Source organism: Mirounga leonina, unplaced genomic scaffold (assembly GCF_011800145.1).
Source record: "Mirounga leonina isolate KUSES-001 unplaced genomic scaffold, KU_Mleo_1.0 Mir_172, whole genome shotgun sequence".
NCBI classification, from domain to species: Eukaryota; Metazoa; Chordata; class Mammalia; order Carnivora; family Phocidae; genus Mirounga; species Mirounga leonina.
In genome coordinates, this window is record NW_023270442.1 from 7963911 (window position 1) to 7981309 (window position 17399).

Sequence of the window (17399 nt, forward strand, 5' to 3'; positions counted from 1 at the left end):
AAAAATGTGATTTTGCATTCTAGTTCATAAGATATTCATATTTATTTAATGAAGCAACAGTCTTTTCCTCCAAATGTATCTAAACACATAGCACTTTCCAGATGAGTATTTTTAAGATTTTATTTATTTATTTGAGAGAGAGCGAGAGATTGAGAGAGAGAGAGCATGAGCAGGGGGGAGGTACAGAGAGAGAGAGGGAGAGACAGACTCTCTATAGAGCAGGGAGCCTGACATAGGGCTGGAATCATGACCTGAGCTGAAGGCAGATGCTTACCCAACTGAACCACCGGGTGCTCCTAGATGAATTTTTATTATAGCATCTAAGTGATTTTCACTTCATTTGGAGGGTAAGTTTCAGATTTCTGATTTAAAATACAGGCCATGTAGCAAACACCAGATTCGCTTTAAGAAACCCGGCAGAGTACCTCAATTTTTTCTTTCATACAGAATGGCGAGGCATCTAATTTTTATAGTTTCAATTATATAAGCAAAGCCGTTTATTTAAAAATATTTTGGTACAGTTTTATGAATCTTTTGGCATGTGACTTGGCATAATATTGTGAATTTTATACTACCTAAATTTACTAATTTATCAATGTAACTTAATTGCTGCCAAAGATAACGTGTAAGAAATTTTTATATGGCACCCAGAAAAGATTGCCATTCTGAGCATGAACAAATCTTAGTTCCACCTCAGCAAGAGCTAAAAGAAGATGTGAATTTTGTCAGGTCTGCAAAAGTGAGTCAGGAATGAGCTGCTTAAGGGTCAACTGAGAGACAGACTCTTTGGAGGAATGTTTTGTTTTCCATGAAGAAAGTCTGTCAGCTGGCTGGGAGAGGCATACTCTCTCAAGGATAACGGGAGTCATGGTCAATGCGAAGAACATTTAAGCACCCATGGAAACAGGCAGCTGGTTCCGGTAGCTGGAACCAGGGCACAGTGAGAGAGACCCATGTGACTTCCCTTCAGGAGCTGGACAGGAATAAAATGGAAGATCAGTGTGAGGAATGTTTGGATGCTCTTCAGGAGAGACGTGACAGCCATACTAAGGGCTGGGAACAGCAAAAGAGGTGGTTATTTTCAAATGTGATCACCCAATCATGACGTTAAGACATCTAATGTCAGTCTGAAATGCCCATATCTTTGAGCCCTGAAATGGCAAGGGACATATAAAAGCACAAGCTATTTTAAAAGGACACTCACATTAGAGAAAACACACTATGAGACTAAAAGCTCATGAACTGAAAAATCCAGAATCCAGGAAATTTAAAATATAATGTTGTAGCTGACAATAATACAGTTCGAGTTGGTGTTGTGAAAGGCTTAATCAGAATGCATCATGATGTTACGGCTCTCCTAGGACAACTGCCTTTTCCAATGAGAGTTGGTTGATCAATCACCCACAGAGATGTTTAAAATTACAGGTGTGGGTTGGAAACTAAGCATTTCTCCGCTAAGCAGGCTCTAGCAGGATTAGCACAGATGGGATTTACACAAATGTGTGCCAGAGAATAAGACAGCACATGAAGAATATAAGGGATTGTTGGAGACAATGTTTACAACCCCTAAACTAACTTGTTTTATCGAGATGTATCTCATGATGAGTTTTTGGAATGATACAGAGCAGAGTTAGTTGAGGGGTGAGGTCCTTGGAGGAGGCGGGGTGACAGAGTCAAGAAACCCACAGAGAAAGGCAATTCAGGTATTTCTTTCTCGGATCCATGTAGAAAAGAAGAGTGAAGGGGAGTCAGAGCAGTTTTGAAGGTAAGAGTTTTGAAGAAGCTCAGCCAAGCTCAGACAGTAAAACCCCTCCTGAGAAGAGACAATGCAGATACTAGATTTAAGGCAACAATTTCCTGTCAGGGTTTCAAGTAGAGGCCTCAAGGTCTCCCTCTAAGGAAGAATTAGTATTTGTATTTGGAAGAATTAGTATGTGTATTTGTATTCATGTTTTTATTTGCAGGTATTAGTATTTTGTAATTAGTCACATGCAAAAGATTGAAGAGCAGTTTGTTTGCTTTAAGCAATCTTGCTCAGGATGCTATCTTTCTTAGTCAATCTTTAATTCTTGATTGATGTAATTGGAAACTTCTCACCTCAAATCCTGAGGCAATGAAGAAACAAACACACTCGAGTAGTGGGTGCACTTGTTAATGGCATTTGTATTTATATACGCAATAAGAAAATAAAAGGTATTACAGGAGTCAGGGAAACTCAGAGAATAATGCAACTGTGTAATCCAGTATTTTCCCAGGTGATGCAGACCTCAAAACTCTATCTTGCTTTTTGAAATCATTATTAAAAATCAAGATGTAAATTGCACTTTTGGAGAAAATACTGATCTATTCTTAATAGATATTAAATCGTATCACAAATAGAACAGTCTTGCTAATGAGTGCCCATCACACAAAGTGACATCAAGAAGGAATTTCTTTGGATTACATTAAGGACATGAGTTTCACAATAAATTATGTCAAAGCAAAGTCTATAGGGTAAGCGTTTGAATTATATCATTATCTCAGAATTAGCAAATAATTAGTCACCCAGTAATTTCTCTAGTATGATAATCGTCTTTTTAAAGGTCAATGGGTGACATTTCATTAAATACATTTCATCTCTGATATTCACAATCTAGACTTAAAAAGTATCTTGCCTCCTTAAATTCACAAATGAATCATGTTAAAAAATCTGAGATCATGTACACCAGGTGAAGACACATTACTATAAAGGAAAAAACTGGTCCAGCTCCTTATTCAGCTCAGGTATTACTATACCACGAGGGCTGACTTATCACATTAACCTCAGGAAGGAAATTAACTTGTTTTTCTAAACTTTGGTCTGAAAATTAAACAGAATTTCAAACTCTTGTCTCTTGACCCCAAACTGACCAATGAACAAAGGGACACAGCACCACATCCTAAAAAAATAGTCACAAGAAGCTCTGTAATGTGTTTACTTAAGAAAGCACTGCTCAGATGAAGCATCTGTTTCTTAATGAAGTCATGTTTTTATTTTACCTAATTTTCCAGCTGGGATTATTGAGGTGTAAGAAGGTCTTGCCAGGGGTTGAAGAGGGAGCCAACAGCTCACATGGGATCAGAATCCAGAATCCTTGAAGAGAACCAGGAGCTCCAATAATGGGATCATGCATGTCTATTCAAATGCAAATCCTTATGTAGAAGATAAAATTCTTAAACTCCCATTTCAAAACATTAAACATAAATGGTGAGTAAATGTATCAATTATATAAATTGGAAGGAAGAAAACTTAATTTTTCACCTTATAGCTAGCTGTGTCCATCTCCTTTTGAATCAAATTCAGTATTATCTCCCTGAAAATGAACACTAACAAACCATTATAGGGTAGCAGGAAAATCTTGGGCTTTAGAGCCAGGTGAATTGGGTTCAAATCTTACCCTAGCAGTATACTAGTTGTTGACCTCAGACAGGTTTAGAAACTTCTTAAAAACACTTGTATCTCTGGGGCGCCTGGGTGGCTCAGTTGGTTAAGCGACTGACTTCAGCTCCGGTCATGATCTCAGGGTCCTGGGATCGAGCCCCGCATTGGGCTCCCTGCTTGGTGGGAAGCCTGCTTCTCTCTTTCCTACTCCCCCTGCTTGTGTTCCCTCTCTTGCTGTGCCTCTACCTCTCTCTGTCAAATAAATAAATAAAATCTTTAAAAACACTTGTATCTCTGTGTGTCAGTTTTTTCCTCTCTTAGGTGTCTCATTGAGAGTACTGACCCCATAGCATTTTGTGAGGACTGAATGATATAAAAGAGGCAAAGTGCTTAGAAAATGTGCTTGACAAATATCAAAAGGCCCAGGGATTGTGAGCTAACTGTATCGTTCTCACTGATATCCTGGCTTTGTTATACTTTTCCTTACTGGTACTCTAATCTCAAGTAGCTCTGATAAATTTTGATATTACGGGCGCCTGGGTGGCTCAGTTGGTTAAGCGACTGCCTTTGGCTCAGGTCATGATCCTAGAGTCCCTGGATCGAGTCCCGCATCAGGCTCCCTGCTCGGCAGGGTGCCTGCTTCTCCCTCTGACCCTCCCCCCTCTCATGTGCTCTCTCTCTCTCATTCTTTCTGTCTCAAATAAATAAATAAAATCTTAAAAAAAAAATTTTTGATATTACTAGACACTCTTCATTTGGGAGAGAAGGTGAAATTGACTGCTCATTAGAGGAAAAAAAATCATGCACTACGTTTGTAATATATTTACTTTTTACGCAACCTTTAACTTGGATTTCCACACGTGTGGCAGACAGTCTCTTGGCCTCCACAAGAGGAATGGAAATTGGGATAGGATTTAAAAAATACAGAACTGACACTAAACACTAAATTTCTCAGTGCTGCTGGCCGTATGAGTATAGACCCATTCCCACCTTTCATCTGGGGGCCAAGAAAGACATAGGGTAGCATTGCTCCAGGCTAGACGCCCCCCCCCCCCAAAAAAGGCTCAGTTCATTGATTAAAGCTTTAGGTTTGGGGGAAAATACCAAGTTTAATCCTAGTTTCCTTTCACTTCACATCTCACAGCCCGTCCTGACATCTGATTCTGGGCATTGGCTTCCTTCTACGGTGTTTCTAGGGCCTCTGCAGCTTTTCAAAACCCAGCCTTGTTTAATCTAATCATCCATGGGAGTACAGTCACATGCAGATCAGCACAACCAGAGAACTCCTTCTAACCACAGCAAAACATGGGCAGCCATGGGGTTGCCTCTCAGCCACTTCCTTAGCCTCCAGCTGAATATTTGGCCTTGACTTTTTTTTTTTTTAAAGATTTTATGTATTTATTTTAGAGAGAGAGAAAACACGAGTGATAGAGCGAGCGGGGGGGGGGAGGAAGGGGGGAAGGGGCAGAGGGAGAGGGAGAAGCAGACTCCCCACTGAGTGGGGAGCCCAATGCAGGTCTCAATCCGATCCCAGGACCCTGAGATCATGACCAGAGCCAAAGTCAGATGCTTCACCAACTGAGCCACCCAAGCACCCTTGGTTTCGACTTTCTAAGTTGCCTGACTTTAGCTTAGGAAGCATTTTGGAGTCTTTCATGGTGGAGAGATTCACTTAGCACATTTTATAATTAACTACTATAAAACCAAGCTTCAGCAAGTTTGCAAATTATGGATTTCATTAGTCTAAATAAAATCAGATTGTTCCCCCTAGCATATTAGAAGCTGGCCCAACATCAATAAAATTATTATTTTGAAGAACCATGTGGGCAGCAGGTGCAATCTTTATTATTACAAGCCAATAATAAAAGTTTGACAAGTTAAAAATATAAACTCAAAATGTAAACTTACATTCATCTGAAAACTCTCTACAGTTCACACTTGGATTGTAAAATGGCCATAACCACATTTCTTGCCTCCACTCAAGGCACAGGGATGGGGACTGTGTTCTTGATGGTTTAAAGCAACTTTTTAAAATGTCCTAATGGTTTAGTTAATGTTTACATATACATAAGAGCAAGGGGGAAGACAAATTATTACTGCCTGTGTAGTCTATACTTATCAAAATCTATTTTCCGGAAGCCTGTATTGGCATCAGTTGATGACATACCTTCAGAGTCTAGCTCTATTTATTTATTTATTTATCTCTTTAAGATCTTATTTATTTATTTGACAGAGAGAGAGCGAGAGAGAGCAAGTGCACAAGCGGGGAGAGCGGCAGAGGGAGAGGGAGAAGCAGGCTCTCTTCCAAGTAGGGAGCCCCACACCGGGATCAATCCCAGGACCCTGACATCATGACTGAGCCGAAGGCAGATGCTTAACCGACTGAGCCACCCAGGCGCCCCATCTTTTTTTTTTAGAAACAATTAGCAGGAGAAGAGAAGTGTTCACCTTAATATGTGGTCTAGGAAAAGAGTCACTTTTCAGAATTGTCCCTCGAAACCATCCTGATTTTTACAGGATGGATAGAAAAGGTGTAACAGAGGCACTTCAGACTTGCTATTTATCTTACATGCTCATTTGCAAGTTAGGACGTTTTTCAGATAGAGGGGGTAAAAGACCAAAGGGAAGTTTTGATTCAGATACAATGACTTTGTATTTTAAACCAGTATGTGCCGAAAGAAGCAACGGTGGGGCGTTGCATGAGAGACTTTAAGTCTGTTGAGAAAAGCCTTATTCTCAATCAAATCTATCCTCTTAGTCTGTATAGGAGAAATAAAGTAGAAAAACTACGGGAACAGCCTGGAAACTTTTTCCACGGCTTGTATTTTGAGCATGGTCATATATTTATGCTGTGTACACGAAGCGGATTGCACATTTGGGAATGGGCTCAAGCAGAGTCAACGCACTCGGGCAAGACTGAGGTCACTTTGTCACCGTCCGTGGCCTGTATATATAACCTCCCAATCTGTAAAGTGGTGAGTGTCTAATAAAAGGGAAGGGAGGAAATTACATAAGAATGGAGTGGAATTAGAATCCAGAGCATGGTTAGCTCAGACCCATGGTTTCATGCAACAATCTAAAAATAAAGCCCTGGAAACAGATCAGCCAGAAGCATTACCAAAGATCACACTCGCTGCAGAGGCAAGACCGTAATCATAGACAGATGATTAGGAACTATTTTGTGAGGTTATCATCTCTAATGTCTATAAGGCTCGTACTTTATGACACATGCTCACAATATTTAGGCAAAAAGTGAAATTAAAGAATAATAAAGCAATTAGAAAATAAAGCAAATGAAAGCCAGATCCCCTTATGAAAGGGAAATTAAGTCCATATCCCCCACCCCCAGATCTTAAATTTCTCCGATTCGGCTATACGTAATGCAGAAAGGCAAATTAAGTAGGCAGTGTTTGAATGAAGAATGGCTCATAAAGAATTCTAAAGAATTAAATAGAGCTGGCCCAACCAAGAAATTAAAGGGAACCCAGGGCAGAGTCATGGATCAAAGATTCAGGTTTGATTTTTCCCATAGAAGCCTACATTTCTCCTGCATCGTTCCCTTGTAAAACCTGCACTGTCCAATCCTGCACTGTTAAGAAAAGTTCTTACCGTACATGTATAGTTTTAATAAAACATTTGTTCTCATCAGCAACTGTCTTCCTACCTCTCAGACTGCCAGGTTGGCTGGTGTCAACCCCTGGTTTAGGAATTCAGGAGGTCCGGGAAAAGTGATGCTAGAAGGTTCTTCATTCCAGCCCAGCTGCCTTGAGAATCAGTGCAGCCCCAGAGACGTTGCATTTACTGCCTCAGTGGTTCTCTTACAGAGAAACCTCCCCGATGCTAACGATGTGTGAGAGCAGATCACTGCAGGATTGAAGGAAAAGATAGCCCTTCCCTCAAGACCTCTGTAATCCCTTCCTGAGAAGATCAGGATTTAGGGCTCGTAATCTTATGGATGGATGATGCCACAAATCAACTGTGTTGCTTACCCAGTCCGAAACGAACCAGCCTCTGCCTACCCAGGGATTTAGGACCTTTCTTTTAGAACTTCCGTCACTCTGAATAATGGTGATTAATTACTGGTGTACTTTTGAAATCATCTCTGCTCAATTACAATCCTCTCAAGGATTTGGGCTAATTCTTCTTAGCTTCCACTGCACATTCTCAATGTTGCCTTGGGCAGCTCTTGTGTTTCTCTCACTGACTCGTGCACCGACACAGATGGGTAAGAAATACTAAGGATCTATATCTGGCTGTTTTATTATCAGTTTAATAGGTACGAATGAGAGATAGGTGAAAACATATTCCCAGGCCAGAAGCTCAGGTGGCTTATGTGTTTTAAAAAAGCTTTTTGGATATGCCAGGTCTTCTAGAGAAGCACACCAGAGAGTCACACCTCATTATTAGCCCACCTTACAGATGAGAGACTGAGACTAGATGTCTGAATCTCTTGCATGAGACCAAACAGAGACCATCGAGGCAGAGATGGGGCTCCATCTTGAGGCTAAAGAAGTCTAATTAATAATATGTAAATTATTATCAGTGATGCTGATGGATGGTTATTCATGTTAAGGTTTTATGTTTGTGTGTGTGTGTGGTTTTTTTCTTAGATGGTAAAAAGAGGGTCAGTTAAGAAAACTGAGGTTATGATTAATACTTAGGAATTGAAATTTAACTACCGATTTCTATTTCACTGCTGCAATATATTGTCTTACACAATGACATCTTTGCTTTGAAGTTATTTTAACTTTCCAAAGAAAACATAGCAGCTAGAAATCTACCCCTTATGAAATGTTCTCTGCCTACTACTACTAGGAATGTGAAAAAGAAGCTTTAATTTCTGTTTAAAAATTATGGTTTTAGGTTAAAAACTAAATCCGTTTAATAAAAATACAGCAAAAAAGGTATCAGACCGTACTTTGCTCCCGAAAGGATGACGATAAAAGGTGATAAATACATTTAAAATGAAATGAACTAGTTAACTAAAAAGCAAAAACAGAAGGGTATGTGGGTGTAAATTACAACTGGTATCTATAACCTACCCAATTTGGTCCCTCAAATAACTCCATGAAATCGGCAGCATATTCCTGTATTTCAGATATGAAAACAAGCTTTGAGAGTTTAAATAGTAAGACCAGTAGAAAGTACTCTAGCAAGAATTGAGCCCAGATGTGTCTGATTCTAATGTCTAATTCTAAGTACTAAAGTACTCATACACTGAGCCTGGGTCATCGCCTGGGAAACACATTTCCTAACTGGTGGGATATTTTTCAACAACGAACTCAGTCCTAAATTTCTAATTTTAAGATTTAGATTCGTTTCTTAGGACACAGAAATCGGGTGACATTGGAAGACAAACCCTGTTGACTGCTGGTCTGAACCCTGTTCACTGTCTTTGCTATTAAAAAAGGAGATAGGACTGTTTACCATGAGCTATTGTTTACCTTTGACAGGAGCTCTGATCACGCACAATGGAATAAACCTGACAAATTTCTGTGCAAACTGATTAGCCCTGGATGAGTCAGTAGAGCCTCGAGTAACTTTTAAGAGCGACATCCCTGCATTCCATAATCAACTGTGACAAATTCCATCTAAGAGTCACGGCCGGATGCTTAAGAAGACAGGATCAGTAGCAAATTTCTTTTAAACTCTCAAATGACACTGTCAAAAAGGAAACATCTACTGTGTGCCTGGCTTTGCCTTCCTCCTCCCTAACTAGTTAACCCTAAAAGTGCAAATGTAAACAAATGTAATCCCCAACAGTCCATCTGAACCTGGAGAAATCTGGAATTAATTGCCAAGTATTTTGGTTCCTGTTGCAGCTGTTACGAGTGTTTGATTTGGCGAGGGCAGGGAAAAGGCGCTGCATACCAATTTCGTGAGCCACGGTGAATGCTGCATGGAGGCCATCATCTTCAATCACGGCACAGCTGCGCTCCGGAGAACATATGGTCCCGACGTCTGCCATTCCCAGGGTGTCACATGAATGATGCCCACATAAATCCTGCCCGGGAGAAAGAAAGAAATCATTAAAATCAATTTACATCCAGAAGGAGCCACCTTGTAGAGCCACTTGCTCACTCCAAACGGCAAGAGTGGGATATGTTTATGGTATCACCTGTTCAGCTCTGGAAATGGTCCAAAGACAAACTAACGGCATCGACTCCTCTACGCTTCTCTGGGTCCCAGAGGCACAGAAGGAGGATGGGACTCAATTACATTTAAAAAAGATGTCCTAGGATTGTGGTTTGTCCCTTACAACAGCCGCTGCAGCTTTCCCAAAGCTCTGCTGCGTATCTACAGGCACATGTGTCTGGGATCACTTTCACATAGAGTCCGGCTTACTAAAGCCCTAATGTTCTGGCTTGAATTCGTGCCAAATTTATCAGAAGCCTGGCCTAATAATTTATTTTCCATCACCGGGGCAAACTGCAAGCACTTTTTGTGGCAAAATATCAGTGTATCAGTAATTCAAACGGGAAACTAAATTGTAATCCAGGAGTGTAATTCCTGGAAAGATCATCTCCTAATTTCCAAATGGAGCTGTAATTTCAGAGGTTGTGTCTTCAAAAATGTATACGCTCTTACTCATAGCATTTCATGTAGATTGAAGATGTAGATTTCATGTAGATTTCTCAATTTGATCGATCCGCAGAAAATACATGTAGTATATTGTGTTTGTATAAGTGAGTGTGTGCATTTTTTTGGTGAGAAGTTGTAGAGCTCTTAAGAGATTCTCAAAGAAAAACAGGATCACATCCCCTTAAAATGTTCATTAAAAATGATCAATTTGGATGAAAGAGACATCACAAGATAATTTTAAGTTATGAAGCATAAAGAGAAAATATAAACCAAAATTTTTGACATGATAGATTTGTAATGAACAGCTTTCCCTTATATGCTATTTGAGCATTAAAAGACATTAGAACTTCTTGTGCTTGACTACTGTTTTCAATGAAAATTAATTAAAATCATGTACATTTACATCCAAAAAAGCAAGACAATATCCTAGAGTAAGCCGTAAGTGAATAATCGTAGAAGGAAAGAATTTTTAAAAAAAACATCAATTATTATGAAAGATGATATATTTACCAGTTGCAATAATAAGTGTTGTTTCTATTATAGCTACCGTCTTTGTATCCCCAACTACCACAATGTCTGGCTTATGCTACAAACTCAACGAACGTTTGCTTAATTGAGGTGAATTGTGACATACAGTCAGATGCAATGTAGACCTTGCACACCTTAATATGCAATATGCTAGCAAGATCTCAACAGATTCTTGGAAGTCAGTGCAAGATATCATTACTACATAACCAATGTCACCTACTCAATGTCAACATACTCTTCTAACTCTTCCCTATATTGCTGCATACAAATCTAATCAAGGTAAAGAATATCTAAAATATATACCCTATGATCTCTCTAGTACATTTTCAGGTTCTTATTGTGTTCTATATATTATGAGATCCCAGCTGTGATGAATTACATTGCTGCCACCACGTTATTACAGCTTCAGACAGTGGAAATCTCGGCCGAGTAGCCTTGGTGAATCAAGTGACCAAACCAGCAATAGCTTCCCCAAGTTTCCTGTGTATCCTCATATGTCATCCGTGGGATCTCAAATTACAGCTGTTGAGAACAAATTAGTAGTTTTTAAAATTGAAATTGGAACACACTTTCGCATAATAATCAGTCTTTGAGATAATAATATAGTACAATACATTTTTAATTCAGTTTTTCTCCAATCATTTCGGTAACTTTAAGACGAAAGACTCAGTTGTCATTGCTAGACACCGTAGGTTATTTCTGCACACACTTTTTTAAACCAAGATTTATGTTTATCTTCATGATTTGGGGTTCGTTATCTTCAAATAATAAAATGCAAGAATTGTTTTCCCTTCTTATTCCATATGTCATTTATAAGCTCAGATGAAGAACCACAGTGAATGGAAATGGCCCTCCCATTCTGAATAGAGTTTAAACTGGATTCTTAGTATCTCTCTGTTGCTGGTAGCAATTGCTCATTAGAGGCTATCAACTGTCCTTGTTATCCTTGAATTGCATTAAATTCATTTGGCCCTTTGCCATAAAAATGTGTGCATGTGACAAAATTGTGAACAGAAGCAGGTTTTTTTTTTTTAAACATACTGATTAAACCCCTTGATGACATGGCCATACTCTATATATTTTTGTAACAATAATTATGTAAACTGGCTCTCAATTTCATTCACACAATTTCAAACCTTGACAGCCCTGTTATGGTTTCATTCCCAAGATTTACAATGAATGTCTGTATTTCTTTGCAATCCAAGGTTCATTTCAATGTATTAAAACTCAACTTGTGCATCAAACTTTAAGAATACAGCAGCACATCACACTCATGTTTATTTACTGGTGGAATTTTATAACAACATTTATAGGTGCAAACCTCAAAGTTTGTAGGAGTTTTTTTTTTTTTTTTAATTCAGAACAGGAGTAAGGAAACTAAAGTGGCAATAGCATCTATCTATCTATCAATCAATCTATCTATCATCCATCCATCCATCCATCTTATGGATCTGGAGGCAGGCGAATACTGGAAAAATGTGAATCACATACACTGTCCACAGAAAAGGTAATTAAATTACAAGTGCTGACAAGAGTTTTTCTGCTTGGTCAGTGTAGATAAGAAGGTAAGTTACTTCTTTGTTACGTTAAAGATGGTTCTTTTCATGCAAGATCAATATCTTCTCACCATGGTGTAGATAGCAATGCAAAGGAAGATTTAGTAAAATGGAAGGGTTGCAAAAGTATGTATGTAACACAAAAACAGAGCTGAGATGGTCAGCAAGACCAATGAAGACTTGACGGGGAGGTCATTGACATGGTGACCATTCACCAGGTGTGGCCATTTAGAGGGCTATGAATATGTCAATATCTGTGATTCATCATGGAATTTAGAAGGCCCAGTAGCACCCAGATCTATTCTTTTGGATGGAGTAGGGGGCAGGGATCCAGTGAAGTATGCTACCGTGAGAAGCAGTTGCCCAGAAGATAGTACAACTTAGCAAATCCCAGTGGTCGGTACTGGGTGGGGAAACTGAACCAAGCACACATGAGAATGCACAGAGTAGAATGAGTAATAGAGGCTGCAGGATTTCTAGCCTTGACTGGGAGGCTGGTCTTTCAAGAAGCATAAACACACCGAGGGAAGGAGCCAGAAGAAACACAAGGGGAGAAGAACAGATGTCATCACAATTGCAACAATGAAAGCCCAGATTAACCAAGAATACCTTGTACAATGGAATCTGAAGTTAAAGAACAGCAACTTCTGTTTCCATAGAGATTCCCATCTCGTAAGCATGGTAAAGCATGGAGCTCAAGAGAAGGACACAGAAGAGGGTTTAACTAGTCTTAGATGTCTGTCTCTCTTCCCAATTCCTATGAAGAGGGGTTAGTGATAGAAGAATTAATCTGATGTGGTACATATTTAAGTTATATGTATTATACAAACATACAGTGGCTCAGTTGGTTAAGTGTCTGCCTTCTGCTCAGGTCATGAACCCCTCATCGGGCTCCCTGCTCAGCGGCGAGTCTGCTTCACTCTCTGTCCCTCACTCTGCTCCTGTTCCCTCTCTCTCACTCTTTCTCTCAAATAAGTAAATAACATATTTTTAAAAACTGGGATTGCATAAAAATATACAAACAAAAAACACATACACTTACACACCATATTTTACATTTATCTTGTGCATCCAATTCTTGAGGTGTCATCTATCTTTCTGGCTACCTATGCAGCAATCCCCAATCACAGAGGTCTTGATTTAGATCTCAAGAGAAACTATATTTTTTTTTTTAAAGATTTTTTATTTATTCGTTTGAGACACAGAGATACAGAGAGAGAGAGAGAGAGAGAGAGCATGAGCAGGGGGAGAGACAGAGGGAGGAGAAGCAGGCTCCCTGCTGAGTCAGGAGCCCAATGTGGGGCTCGATCCCAGGACTCTGGGATCATGACCTGAGCCGAAGGCAGACGTTTAACCATCTGAGCCACCCAGGCGCCCCTCAAGAGAAACTATATTAATTGGGTCTATTAGTCTGATTATTATAATGACCCATATTATACAATCTCTATCCACGCTTCTGAATACAACCAGGTAATATCGAACATTACAGAGCCCAGCTGGATTAGGGACCAAGGGATCCAGATTCACTTATTCCTAATTACTGTGTGCCCACAATCTGCTGATACTGTGATAAATAAATATGATCTGATCTTGACCTTAAGAAACATCACAGTCTAGTGAGCAGAACAGATATGCCAAGAGGGAAGCAGATTATGACATGCTATTATGAACAGATTTTTGAGGGAATGCAGAAGAGGAACCGACAAGCTCTCCCTGAGTGAATCAATAAAATTGTCTCGAAGGAGGTAACTAGATATCGAGGGATGGATAGAAGTCTGACAGTTTTAGAGGAAGGGATCCTAACTAGGAAAGACTGGTCAATACATCAGGGGATGGTAAAAGGTAGGTTCTATTTGGGAGAATGACAGGAAGTTTGTCATGACTGGAGAATACAGGATTTGTTGGGTGGAAGGCAATCAGGAGAAGCTGGAAAGACAGTCTGGGCCCAGAGTTCCAAGATGGGACATTTTGTCTGTAAACATGAAGTAAGAAGAAGGGGGAGAGGGAGGCAGTGAGTTAGGGATTGCTGAGAGGACATGCTTGGAAGAGTCATTTTGGAGAACAGGAATGGAAGCTGATTAGACACAATGAATACAAAGTAGATCACTTTTTAATTCTAACGCTATTAGTAAGAGTCATTACGTAAGTTGTTTATATGCTTTGAGACAAAGTTCCTTCATCATTAACATAAGGGATTTGGATCAGTTGATCTCTACGTCTTTCCAGTTCTACCTGTGTTGGTATTAAATGAAAACACTTCAATTTATAGGTGGAGAAATTAAAGCTCAGGGGCGGTAAATGTCCAAAGTTGCAAGCTTGAGACTGCTGAAGTCAAAATTCAGACCTATATCTAAACATCCCAATTCCTGAACCACCTTCACCAGGATACTGGTAAATCATCACGCATGCTTTTCTTGACATTACTGTTATCTTTTACATTTATAACCTGTGCCTGACCAAGTAAATTCCTTTACTGCGACAAATAATACGGCATGGTCTTTATCTCTATGGTGTGTTTGGTAAGACTCAATAATTTAGAAGCGTACAAAACTTACAAAATGTGCTGAGAAAGATATTCCAAAAAAGAAGAAAATGCAAGTGTTGGATAAGAAACCTGGACATCTCTTCCTGTACCTCTCTCTCTCTCCTGCCACATCTGATTGGCCACTGTAAGTCACTGATTCCATCTACCAAATGTCTCAGGTAACTGTTTACACCTTCTTGTTTCCTTCCATTATTCCTTCCTGCTTGCACTGTCATCTGAGGCTTTTACGTGGTCCCTTTGTCTCCTATAACTCCCCTGCCTGTATGCTGCAGTCAGTTACCTTCTAGAGCCCCGATCTGATTAGCCTGCACCATGCATTCAACCTTGCACAATGCAACCCAGGCTTCCTGTCAGCCTCCACTGCACTGTTATGACCCCTCTTGTCCACTCTTTCCTGCATATCTTATCAACCCTTTGGTGCCAAACCTTAGCCCAAACATTCTTTTTGCTGGAAAGGCTTAATGAACTCACATCCACCTCATTTTAAAATTTCTTGATTTGGTCCCTGCTTCTCAATTTCTAATGCTAATGCTTTAATTTTGACCATCTCAAGTCTCTTCCTGAAGGTTACTCAAATAGCCTGCAAAGGCTCCCCCTGGGTTGAGTTCAACTACTCATGTTGGAAGGCTCATTCTGGGAACACTGCTGGTCACTGCTGTTTTCTTCCATAGATTCCCACTGGATTTAATTGACAATTTAAACTCTTAAGCAGGGTGCTTTGGACTGACTTGTGTCTCCCCCACCAAAACTCAATTCATATGCTGAAGACTTATCCATAAGAAGCTAGTTAAGATTAAATGAGATCATTAAGGGTGGGGTCCTGATCCAATAGGATTAGTGTCCCTAAAAGACGAGAACTCTCTCTCTCTCTCCATACAATTTCTTCTATAATCTAGTTGTTATCATCTTCTCTAGACTATATTCCGTCACCCTTCTGTCCTCATATTGTCTATCATAACACTCCTGACCCCCTACATTTCACATGTTGCCTCTGGGCCATTGCACAGGATAGTGGGCATGTCTGCAAGCCTATCTCCTCCTTATGGGTCTGGCTAACTCCTAGACCTTCTTCCAAATTGAACTCAGACAGGTTAGGCAACCTTCTAATGTATTTCCATGATATCTAATGACCACATGTATCATAAAAATCATCATGCTATATAACAATTATCCATTTCCGGGGCGCCTGGGTGGCTCAGTTGGTTAAGCGACTGCCTTCGGCTCAGGTCATGATCCTGGAGTCCCGGGATCGAGTCCCGCATCGGGCTCCCTGCTCGGCAGGGAGTCTGCTTCTCCCTCTGACCCTCCCCCCTCTCATGTGCTCTCTCTCTCTCTCATTCTCTCTCTCAAATAAATAAATAAAATCTTTAAAAAAAAAAACAAAACAAAAACAATTATCCATTTCCTTGCCTGTTTCCTGGAACAGATTCTTGTGAAAGGGGTCACATTTCAAATTTCTGAATCCCTCTCTGTTTATTATTCTGTCTGAATAAATTAGGTTATAATATTTTGTTTAGAGAGCACTAGACAAGACTAGTTCTCTCTCTGCCATTTGGCAGTTATTACTCTAGAAGACTATCTCTTTTCACGAATGTCCTTATCTGTCCCATTACGATGATAGTATGGATGCAGATAATAGACTGGATTAATTGTAAAGTGGTTTATGATTACGGATAGTACCTAAGAAATGCTCAGTAAAAGCTGGCTGAATCCAAATAAAAGCTATCCATCCTTTGAGTGCTAATTCAATTGTACATCTGTAGCGAAGCCTATATAAAGATCCATTGGCAGAATTGATTACTCCTCCCTCTCTTTTCACAGACTTTGTTTATAACTTAGTCACAACATTTACCCCAGTTTTCCTAATATTAGAGAGACTCTTGCATGTATCTGCTTCCTTTCCCCTAGTGACGAGGCGTGGTGCAGGGAACAGGTATATTCTGTCTTGCTGCCTTCAGCGGCATAAATGAGTGCCTCACACATAGGTGGCACTCCTAGCTATGCGCCAAAAGTGTGAGAGAGAGAGAGAGACGATAATGACATACATCCTGTGCGTTGTGGTATATTGTCTGTAGTGGACATTAGATTTTTCAGAATATTCTTCACTTATCCATTGAGATGCAATTGACTTATTATATTAGTTTTAGGCACAACATGATGATTTGATATATGTCTATGTGGTAAAATGATCACCACAATAAGTCTATTTAATATCCATCACTATGCATAGTTACAATTTTTTTCTTGTGATGAGAACCTTTAAGATCTATTCGCTTAGCAACTTGCAATTCACATGTTTTTAAAATGTCAACTAGAGCTGTTTAATCTGCTCCCAGTCTTCCCGTTTCTGAGTTATTTAGATTTTTATTGATTGGGATTGATCTATAGGCTAGGAATCCTGGCTAAGAGTTCACTTCAGACTTTAAACGGGATTTGAACTCAAATATGCAAGTGGATTAGCCAATCCAGTCAGCAAGCAAATAAGAAGCAGTACATCCTTCTTCTTCCTCCTAGCTTCTGGTCTCCCCCTTCAGGGCTCTCTATTGTCACAACCTAACAAAGCGCTGGCTGGTAGAGGAGAAATGCTCTCTGTGGGGTCCAGAACATAAAGAGAGGCAGAACATAAAGAGAGGTGTTAGAGACAATTGCCTATTAACTGGCACAGTCATAGTTAATGAAAGTGAGTAGACCTTGTATTTTGCATAGTCTGTAGCTGGTTCATTTTCAGTCCAATGCTTTTGATCCATGTGAGGTTTGGGATGAGGGGACATTAAACAGTCTCCAATTT

The 17399-nt window shown here is 39.8% G+C and overlaps 1 protein-coding gene and 1 long non-coding RNA gene across 2 annotated transcripts in view; both read right to left on the minus strand.

Annotated features, from left to right (window-relative positions):
• The window catches only part of ADAMTS5 (ADAM metallopeptidase with thrombospondin type 1 motif 5), a 43736-nt gene that overhangs the window by 21275 nt on the left and 5062 nt on the right, over window positions 1-17399 (minus strand). The window contains exon 2 of the mRNA XM_035017537.1: window positions 9272-9404. Coding sequence (XP_034873428.1) covers window positions 9272-9404 — 133 coding nt within the window. The remainder of the gene's footprint in view (window positions 1-9271; window positions 9405-17399) is intronic.
• Window positions 10113-12920, minus strand: LOC118018800. Its single transcript, XR_004681488.1, has 2 exons — window positions 12676-12920; window positions 10113-11032 (listed from the first exon to the last, which is right to left on the minus strand). It is a non-coding gene; the product is annotated as an uncharacterized LOC118018800 (long non-coding RNA).